The sequence below is a fragment of the Papaver somniferum genome, chromosome 1 (genome assembly GCF_003573695.1).
Source record: "Papaver somniferum cultivar HN1 chromosome 1, ASM357369v1, whole genome shotgun sequence".
Lineage (NCBI taxonomy): Eukaryota > Viridiplantae > Streptophyta > Magnoliopsida > Ranunculales > Papaveraceae > Papaver > Papaver somniferum.
Genome location: NC_039358.1, coordinates 50,285,608 through 50,296,528, shown reverse-complemented (window position 1 = coordinate 50,296,528; position 10,921 = coordinate 50,285,608). Strand labels below are relative to the sequence as shown.

At 35.7% G+C, this 10,921-nt stretch overlaps 1 protein-coding gene and 1 long non-coding RNA gene across 2 annotated transcripts; both read left to right on the top strand.

The window, feature by feature from the left end:
* Window positions 1-3,432: 3,432 nt before the first annotated feature.
* On the top strand, window positions 3,433-8,271 carry LOC113286253. The gene is made up of 10 exons (XM_026534919.1): window positions 3,433-3,592; window positions 4,189-4,402; window positions 4,752-4,909; window positions 5,025-5,170; window positions 5,536-5,598; window positions 5,709-5,801; window positions 6,624-6,785; window positions 6,940-7,046; window positions 7,515-7,663; window positions 7,742-8,271. The coding sequence occupies exons 1-10, from the start codon at window positions 3,484-3,486 to the stop codon at window positions 8,020-8,022; spliced, it is 1,482 nt and encodes a 493-aa protein (XP_026390704.1). The 5' UTR covers window positions 3,433-3,483; the 3' UTR covers window positions 8,023-8,271.
* A 297-nt stretch (window positions 8,272-8,568) lies between these two features.
* Window positions 8,569-10,507, top strand: LOC113328811. Its single transcript, XR_003349569.1, has 4 exons — window positions 8,569-8,721; window positions 8,851-8,900; window positions 9,086-9,180; window positions 9,961-10,507. It is a non-coding gene; the product is annotated as an uncharacterized LOC113328811 (long non-coding RNA).
* Window positions 10,508-10,921: the final 414 nt, after the last annotated feature.

Sequence of the window (10,921 nt, the reverse complement as noted above, 5' to 3'; positions counted from 1 at the left end):
ATTAAGCCTCTACTGATTTTCTTATTCTTTCTTCTCCAAAAATCTGTAACTCCATCTTCCTCTGCTAGCTTTCTCTCTAACTTATCTTTGTTACTCCTATTTTTCTCTCCCTCTTTCATTTATAAAGCATACACTAACTCCCATACTAATAATAATATAGTATTTTCCATTTTTCTTTTTATTTGTCTTTTCATATTTTATTAATCAAAATGTTGATTTTATTATTTAGTAGTTATTCTACCGCCTTTCTAGTTCAAATATCCCAACTAGGCTAAGGCAAGGAAAACAACCTAAACCACATGGTTAGCTAATTTGGGTATAACCCGAACCAAAGCCGTAACTAAAAATACCGGGTATTACATTAAAATTTGGGTATGTATTGAAATTACATAGAAGAATATCCACTATGGTTGGGGTACCAGAAACGTGTATAATTGATAGTTCATGGCGAATATGCTTTGAGAACTAATAAGCAATATCGTTTTTATTTAAACACTTAAGACTTGAATCATGATGCACATACACAAAGTGTTTTAGTAATCAAAGATGTTTTGGAGGTGTATATGAGAGTCATAGCAACGACAAAAGTATTTTAGAAAATAGTCCAAATGTACCTGCTTTAGTACGTACTAGGAAAATATGCGAAAGGGTACGTGTACCCATGAACCAGTTCGTGAGTTTAGATTTCCAAGGTACGCATACCCGATATGCGTACTCTAAGGAAATTCACGAAGTCATTCCCTTGAGGTATCGTACCCTTTACACGAACTCAGAACTATGCATAACAGATAAGAATACCTACCCCTATTCCAGAACTCAAATGACAATGGTTTGTGTACCTTCATGTGTCCAGAATTTCAGTAGTTCTGAAAACTCTTTTTAATCGACTTGAAACTTTCCCTATTTCCATAGATGATGAACACCATTCCTTGGGCAATTTCCAGATGATTAACTTGAATCAAAATATTTGATAAACTACAAATTGTTCTTACTTAACTAAGTTTTCCAAGTATATGAAAAACTATTGGTTAAATCATATTTCGAGATGTTTAACAAGACAAGATTGACTCAAAATTTCTTCTTTACAATATATACAAAAAGTCATACGACGTACATAGTCTCATGTAGAATGGTTTACTCTTCACATATTCTTTGTTGATGAAGTTCTCCAAGTGTCTTCCTTTGATCTTCAGTCTTCAATTACCAAAACTCTAACCTAGTCCGAGATATGACTTAAGTACACTAGAAATCAAGTTGTAGTTTTGTGCATCTAACATTAAGAACAAACTTGAAATAAACTCGCGGGTTCGACTGAGCAATGCTCTAACATTTACAAGCACGCAAATAATATCATTATAAAAGAGAAGGGGAAAAACAAAACAACAACAAAACATTAAAGAAAAGCGATAAAAGTAAATTCTATCATTGTGAACCTACTTGAAAGCAAGAAATGGAGAGAAATCTGCTCATATCCAATTCTAATGAGACTAAATCTAACCAGGAAAAGGGATGTAGGCTTTTTTTTTTGGGTTAGAAAGGGAGGAGAAAATGAAGAGAGAGAAGTGTAAGTAAGGTAATATTAAATAAATAAAGGTTTTAGATAGGCTCCACCCACACTTGGGTCCCAATCGAGTTGCTCAAAGATATAATGAAAGAATATTTGGTTCAATGTAAGGTTCTTATCCGGTTTAAGGACCTCTAGGTCCTCCCAGATACTATTGGACCTGGAACCAGACCATATTTATTAAAGTCGGTCCAGATCCTAGTGGTCCAGGGTATGGTTCCTAAATTTTCGGATGCAAAATTAGACCCGTTAAAAATCCCCAGTACCTATTGGGTATTGAAAACTATCAATTTTTTTCTTAAAATTTTGTTATCTTCTTCACTTTTATCTCTATATTGGTAATTCTAAACAAATCCTTTCAATAATAGAATAAAAGGTTACCCGACTCCCGCGAGTACCTGTCAGGAACATCCGGTTACACCCAATAAAATTCAGGTCCAAATTAGGTTCACCAATTGGGTATCTAAATAGGTTAATGGTCCAATTGTAGAACCCAGAACTCAACTAAGTTTGGTTTGGTTCCGGGTAATTGGGTTACCCATTGACAGCGTATTCGCCTGGGTTGCACAGATGTGGACACAACACGACGCGGACACTACAAAATTCTCAAAAAACTAGGATGCGGACACGTATATACATATTTTATTTATATATTATTTATATATAAATCATGTATTTATACAGCAAAGTCGAGTGTTTCGATCCTGAAAATTAGAAAATGATGCTATATTAAGTTATTCAAGCAATCAGTCACTATTAAACACATGACACAATCAAAATGCATTTTTAGAACAACACATGCCTAACCAAGGGTATACATAATGTCATTTCCAATTACAAAACCCTTATGAAGACCTAACTGTCCCATTTATTCTCTCTATCTTCTTATTCTCGCCTTCTTTTCTTCAATTTCCTTCACCGTCGAGTTGTTTCGCTTCGTCTTCTACTAACACTAAATCCACATCTACCTGGTTATCTCTTATTTTCCGTATTCTTTAACGTTTCTCCTCTACTAGTACTGCCTATGTTGTGATAGCATGATAAAATATTATTCCAAGACTATACCTTTGTATCCAGATGCATGTAGAATAAATGTTGGTGATACTGACGAAAGATTAGTGTGTATGAACAATGTAGTTAATATCGGATATCGGTTCATCTCGGCCGGGACCGATACACTGGTACGATTTTATATCGGGGATATTATCGCTGAAATATCGGTATAATATCGGTTCTAGATTTAGAGATTATAATTTTATATTAAACATTTTCTCCACACATTTTCGGATAAGATATAATAGATAACATCAATTTTATCAAAAAAACAAAAGAGTAACTTTAGTAACTTGCTTCGAGAGCTACATGCACCTCTACTACCACCTGGAAGACTTTCTTCGCCAAAATTACCCTTAAACTTTATAGAAAACGACCAATACCGTCTCACATCGGGAAATGTAGGAAAATTTCGTATCGACCGATACGGCCGATATTCGACCGATACGGCCGATATTATCGGGAGAATATCGTATCCCCGATATCCTTCTTATCGTATCGTTCTGGGCCGATATCCGAAATATCCCCGATATATCGACCGATACGACCGATATTGACTACATTGTGTATAAATACACAGGCACGATTAAAAAAATTCAACATCCGTACAACCCATCCGCTCATATTTTTCTGGACCGCGAGAGTCCACTTTTTAAGATTAGTGTGTAGCAACACGCGGACACGGCTCAAAAAATACAGCGTGCTTGCAGCCCATCCGCTCATACGTTTCTTGACCGCGAGAGTCCACTTTTTAACGGCGTTGTCTATAAATAAACAAAACTCATAAATAAAGCCAACTTTACCTTCAAGGCGGTGTCTATAAATATTATCCCTAATAACTTGCGCTTTTTTACTCTCCAAAAACGATGGAAAATTCAAAATCTCAACGATTTTCAACTCTTCTTGTCCCTGTAATTTTCTTGTTGCTGATTTCATACTCTATCATTGTCTCTGCTGCCGATGATCTCTCAATTGGTATGTCCTTCATCCCTCTTTATCTTTTTGTTTTGAAAATTGCTTGAAAAATCCTGAAACTAGGGTTTCTAGGGTTGTCGTCTTTCACTTTAGTTATGTTAGGAAATGTTAAAAAACCCCTTTTCGCTCAGAAATTGGGACATCCTATGAGGTATTAACTAGCCAATGTTTGTGCATTCATTGAATAATACCTAAAAAAGGTGATGTAGCAGCACAAACTTAACTGAAGTACTTAGGATTAGATTTGAACATTCGAAAATGTAGTTTGCGCGAAGGTATGATATAGCGTATGAACTATTAATTGTCTGTCATTTGTATGTTTAAGTTATGCGTGATTCTGCAAGAAGGCTTTTCTCGTGAACCTGAGTATCATGATATGTCGAAAATGGATAACACTGATTAATGATGATATAATACTATAAAATCTATATGCAACTCACTTGACTGAAATTTTTTAATGTTCAATCGTATGGGAAGAGGAAAAGTTTTATTTTTCATTGCTTTAAGATGATTGTTACATAAAACTAATATTCGTCGAAGCACGAGCTTTGTGAACATGTCATTGATATTCACTGAAATACCTTTTGATTTCGCAGATGTTGCTCAACCCACTACATTGAAGCTGTCATCTGGCTTGACTTTGGAAAAGTCTCCGGGTACAAAGCCTAGTATGGCCGTGGTTGGCGAGAGAGTTAATATTAGTGGTGTATCAAGGCTTAAAAATCTGAAAAAGTATGCTAATACAGTAAAAGTGAAAGTGATACTTGTGGATAGCTCTCGTCCAAATGCTATCGAAGTCTGCTTTCATAGGTAAGTCAATATGCTGTTGCTAAATTATCCACACAAAATCATTAATTCATTGTTGACAAGTGGGTGTTTCGGTATTACCTGTCGTGAAGTAAAGTTTTGCCCTATACGTTAATAAGTTGATTGAGGGCACAAGTCCTGTCAAAAGAAATCCTTTACGCTTCTAGGGCAAGGCATTTTGCGGTTCCTTTATTTTTGCAGTCCATCAGAGTATTTCTGTTCGGTAGCAACTCAAATAAATTAGAAATTTTGTTGGCCATCGTTCTATTTCTAATGTTGGTGCAAATTCCAAAGTTTTCAGTTGGCTAGATAGTAAACTAGTAATATTGATACAATTTTGTTTCTTTTGCAGCAATACATCACTGGGAGTAGGCATGTGCAATCGTAGTCATTGGGAGAAGCTTGTAAAGGGTGTATGGATCAGATCCATGTCACCTTATGATAACAAACTTTTAGATATACGGATGCCTGGAAAATCCCTTGCAAATGTTGAGGTGTCAGTGGAAGAAGGTGGGTTTTTGTAATTTGCATCTAGTGATCCCTTGGTTCGGTTCTTATTATTAGTCTCTATTTTCTTTTTCACTTGTAAACATTTAAACTATATAAATGGTCATGTTTTCTGCAGAGTTCTTTCTGTATCGTATTATATTTCTGGTGCTGGGTTTAATCTTGCTGACACTAGCACCAACTCTGAGCCAATCTCTTACTTTTTACTATGGCGGGGCAATGACTATGGGCATCATCCTTGTAGTGTTAATGGTCCTTTTTCAGGTTAGCATACCCTCAAGTTTCTATTTGACTATTACCCAGTGTCCCACTCCTATTATTTAAATAGAAGACTGATATATGTACTTGATCAAGCATGATTGTGGTACAGTCATAACTGATATATGTACTTGATTAAGCATGATATATGTACTCCTGAACCCTGAACTATTACCCGATGATATTCAGCTTATGATTTTTTCTGAACATCCCATCATTTGGTTGCAAAAATGTCTTTTCTGAACATCCGAAATTACTTGTAGTTGAATTATGTTGCACCCAGTGATTTTCATGTACCTGTAATCCATGACAGATATTGGTATTATTACTTTCCGCATTATTCTAGACATACTAAGATGGGTCACTGACAGGGGATGAGGCTGCTTCCGAGTGGTCGAAAGAGTTCGTTCGCGATATTTGTATACTCATGTCTGGTAAGTATCCAAATTTTTCAGTTACAAGATGGAAAATTGAAAATCCTGACAGGGGACATTGTTTAGTGACTATAGTTTAATTTTTTTATGTACCACTTTTGCATCTCCAGGTAGGAATGGGATCTATGCTTCTTGGTTACTTACCTGGGGTATTAAAGTCGGTGCTTGTGGAGATTGGGGTCAGCGAAGATATGTACAATCCTGTATGTAAGTTTTTCTCTGCTTTATGTTATTACTTTACTTTGTGTCTATGTGCTCATTGGAAATTTGTTATCTCATTGTCATGGTTCATCTTGGAATTGGACAATAGAGTGCAGTTATAACCTGCCTTGTAATGCTAGAAAAAATAGCGAATAATGCACTGAATGGATCTTCCTAGTAGTCTGTCACAATGGTGGTGTTTATGCCTAAGCTTCTTTATATTGTGTTCTGTTCATTCTAGACCTGTTTCTGGTTTTTGGTAGTTTTCTATTGAATTTTTTCTATAATAAAACATCGTCCCACTTGGATCTGAATACATCTTAAATACTGTCAATGAGTTTTGAGGACCCTGTTATTCCCCACTATCATGTCCACGTAGAATTGTATAGCCTAATGTTGCTGTTTTTTGGAAGGAGCAGCGTTATACAACAGTAACAGAGTAGTCCTCCTTTATGTGGTACCTGGTCGCAAAGTTGGCGGGTGACCTACTGAGTGAAGAAAAGAGGAATTAACATTGTACTAGGGGACTTTTTACGTCCTAGATTATGTTTTTTTGTTAGCTTCTGAACTTCTCTTCACTTGTGCACTCTTTTATTTTTAATTTTTTTTCTTCCAGTTTTTCCATAGAATAGGGGATTCTTGTAACCCCTGAAAAATGAAAAAGAGTTGCTGATTACTTCTGATATGGATGGAATGAACATGTGGAATGCTAAGTAGAATTAGTATACAAATGTGGATAAAATAGCTAATATTAGCTATTGATTGTGATCCACCATCTAAGTAACACATAATAATGGCTTTCCTCGTTTCCAATTATATTGCAGTTGGGGACGGTCCTGTTGGTTTGTCTTCTGCTTGCTGGAGCTTGGTTGGGTTTTTGGGTGGTCCGTAAACTTGTTCTAACAGAAGAAGGATCCATTGATTCAAGTGTAGCTGTTTTCGTTGCTTGGGCAATTCGCCTAGTATCAGCTGTCATGATTAGTCAGGTGGTCATCTTTTTACTTTTTACTTTTAGATTTTTTTTTTTATCAATATTTGCTTTTGACTTGCACTGTAAATTGATTCTTTAGTTATGTATTAGATCTTTAAATTGATTTCTAATCTGACAATTATTAACTTACAAGTTTTTCATATGTTTAGAGTTCAATGGATCTTTTACTGGCTGCAGAGGCCTGTATCTCTTGGATGTTAATTTCATTTATACTTGGGAAGATTGCCACATTGAGATCCTTGCAGCGCATGCTTAAGTGAGTGCTTCGAATAACTCTGAATATCTTTATCTTATAGGTTTGACAATTTTCATATCTTTTGTCTGATAATCCTGTCACAAATTTGATAGTTTGTTTTTAAGGGGCCGAACTTAGAAATTCTTCGTGGTATTTTCCTTATTTTAGATACGTGCCTTATTCTTTTCCTTGCTTCCAGTGAGTATCTTTATCTTATAGGTTTGACAATTTTCATATCTTTTGTCTGATAATCCTGTCACAAATTTGATAGTTTTTAAGGGGCTGAACTTAGAAATTCTTTGTGGTATTTGCCTTATTTTAGATACGTGCCTTATTCTTTTCCTTGCTTCGAGGTTTATAAAAAAACGTTTGAAATGGGCTTCTCTTCTTTAATATTCTTGTCGTAATCTGCATTTGTGCTTCATTCCGTTTTCTTAGTTTTTTCTTCTGTTGCCAATTTTTGATGTGATATTCACTTTCTATTTACAGGCATCTGTTTAGAACAGCTAAGAGCAATCACAAAAGATACCAGATTCAGGATTATTCAGCTTCTGAAGATTATCACGAGAAATCAGAAGATCATACATCACGCAGGCGTCGAACTTCATTGAATCTCTCCCCCAGTTCCCCGGCTGCAGGTTTGCACATTTTTGCATAATCTTGTTGCTCATCATTGTTATATCTGAATCCTAATGTTATCTCTCTGTTTAATCTAGTTAACCAGACACGTATTACGAAGACACCGCAGTCTTCTCAGCTATCAGACTCAGGAACGTATTTCTCAACCTTCCATAGAGTACCTGACAGGAAAAAGTTCTCAAAGGAAGAATATGAAAGGTTCACTAAAGATTCCACGAGAAAAGCTTTGGAAAGTTTAGTAGCTTCCCCTGATTTCAGCGAATGGGCTGTTGCTAATGCCGAGCGAATCACCCTGACTCCCACCAAAGACCAAGCTGGTAGTTCAGAGCGACGTCCAAGGTGGCTAGGATTGTTTTAAAGCACACGTGGCTTGTGTAAATTTTCAGCTAGGGAGTACATATGATTATGTTTCATCAAAAAACTGAAAATTGCAAGCTGTAGAAGATTAGGTGCAATTTTCTTTTCTGTATTCGTAGTTTATTAAACATTATCAACAAATTTTTGTACAATATCACGTTTGTATAGACGCCAGAAAATTTCAGTTTTTATCATATACTGAAATTTTCCCATTGGAGTAGTAGAAAGTAAAAAGCAAACACATAAGTAACTTATTTCCCTTTATAAGACAAAAGCTTTCCTTCCCCCAATGGAAACAACTCCCAAGAAAGCCGAAAACGTACCCTTGGATACCTCTGTCAAAAAATCTCTGTAATAAAAAAAGATGGCGTTTGACTCCTTGATTAAAGAGTCATTAAACGGTCAGGATTTACCGAAAAGGATCATCTCGCGGTCGTTATCGTCCTGATTTCGTTTGACTTGAACGACTTGGAATGATAGGGGGCACACTTGAGTTTTACCGTATAATCCAATTAAAAATCTCTGTTTAGGAAACACTCTTCTCGAAGATCATTGATGTGTTTGAATGTTCTCAGAGGAATTCTATTCTCGGGTGATTTGAATAGAGATAAAAAGAACACGAAGAGAAGGATAAAGAATAAAAATCTCCAATCTTCTTCGTTGAATTTCTTGCGGTACACCAACGAGAATTCTCAACCAGGTTCTCTATATCCTTTTTGCTTCCGACGTTCTGTTTTCTTTTGTGTGTAATTTTAAGTTTCAATTTTTGTTCTAGACCCTCTCGAAAGTTTATCCTGAATCCTGATTGCTTTGTATGATCGATTTTTAGGTTGATGTTGGACTCTCTCGAAACTATAGCATTCGAGGTTGATTTTACAGGTGTAAACCCTAATACTGGATACCTTGATTGATTATTTTGTTCAATGTAATTTACTGTTTTTTATCACCCAAGTTTCAGAATTCCATTAGTTACACAATAATTAATTATTTATGTCTTGAGTTTTGGGTTTAATGTGTATCACCCAAATCAACGTGATAAACCCTTATTTTTGGTTTTTCTGTAGATTTTGTAGTGCAGATGAAACAATGTAATACAGAAGTCATGGGAGATAGTGGTAGCTGCACTTCAAAGCCTCTCATATTCTTTGAATTGATGAAGGTCAGTCTCTTATAAGCTGTAATCAAATCTTGAGTTGTAGCAGGACGTCCTGTTTGTTGATTTGACAGGTAATATATCCCTGCTTAGAATTTGAAAGAAACTTCTTGATTTTTCTCTTTGTATCTTCCAGTCGTTTGTAGGGTTTCAATACATTGTTGGGATCTCATGATTCTTTTGAATGAGAATGCGCCTATAGAAAAAAAATGATGTAATCAATACTATTACCTGTAAGATTTGTTTTTCACCAAAACAAAACTATAATTATGTACTAATCTATGTATTCTGGCAAGAATACTACCCAAAAAAAAATCTTTTTCGTTTGATCTTCTTCTTCTTCTCAGTCTATTGACGCACAACGTTCCTCGGATAATTAACCTACAACATTAGGTTTTAAAAGGCATTCGTAATATGGAAATACTAGAAATTATGAAGAAATACTAGAAACTATGAAGATGAGGGTTGTTGTAATCGGAGGAGGAGCTGAGTAAAGTTCCATCGACATTATTGGCAATTGATTTCAAAGAGAAAGATCCCCTTTGAATCAACTTTCTATTAAAGAGGCATGTATGAACTGATACAATCTTTATTACATTCTTGCGCACCAAACAATATAGCATTTCTATTTTAAATGTCTAGAGTACCCGTAGTTCAACACGTGGGAGAAACTATGTTTTGTTTATTTATATTTTTTGGTTTAATGATAAGAAAGTATCTTTTGCTGAGACGTTGCTACGGATTTGGTTCATGTTCTTATCATTTGTGTGATTCTATGTTTCGCAGTTCAGGGCTGTTACTCAGTTTTTGCCGGTGTAATCTTTACCCTGGGTACTGCTGCTAATAATCCTCCCTTCTATGTTTTTCTTGGACATTATAGAGTTGGCAGTAGTTACCAGGGGAAGTTGAACCAATGGAAAAATTGTGTTTGGGATAGATGTGATGGTGACTACAAAATTTTAGGTTTCGTTAAGGCAGACTTGGAAGGTGAGGCTCAAGGCACTATGTGATTCTGGAAACTCCGGTGTTGGATGTGACTGCCGCTATATGTGAGTTTCATGTATTACATTGCTTCTTGGTTACTCATGTTAGCTGAATAACAAGTCCCAGAGCCTCCTGCTGAAATGTTTGTCTACCAGGTTTGCCACTTTAGATCTATGTATGGTATGTTCTTATGGGAATTAATTATTAAGGAAATTCTTTTTTGTGTAATTGATGTTAATCGATTAAGGAGGGTTTGTTTTTGTTGGATTGGTTTTGGTTTGGTTGCTGGCTATTGGTAACAAGTTTTCCTTTGGCAAACAACTTTGGATTCTTCGTGTAAGATTAATCTATTTATTTATCGTATTACCTTTGAGGCTTTGTCTATTGCTGACACCATGTATGCTCTCTCAATGCGAGTCTTTTGGTGTTTTCTCTTAATACCTGAAATTACTGATCTTTTTAGTTATATCACTATGTAGTAAGATTGTCGGTACTAGAGCTACATTAGTGGAGGGAGTCATGACCATTCGGTTTTGGTGGTTTCTTTACGTAACTATGAACATTTTGGTTGATGCCTTACGGAGTGGTAGATGGGATTTGAGTTTACCTGGAAAGAGATTTATTAGCGAATCATTCCTTACTCAGTTTGAGCCTTTACTCGATTAGTTGTTAATTATCTACAAGGGTCATAAATATAACCTTGATCTCTTACATTTTCATATTATATACCCTCGCGTCTCATCATTTTTCATGGGAATCCGAT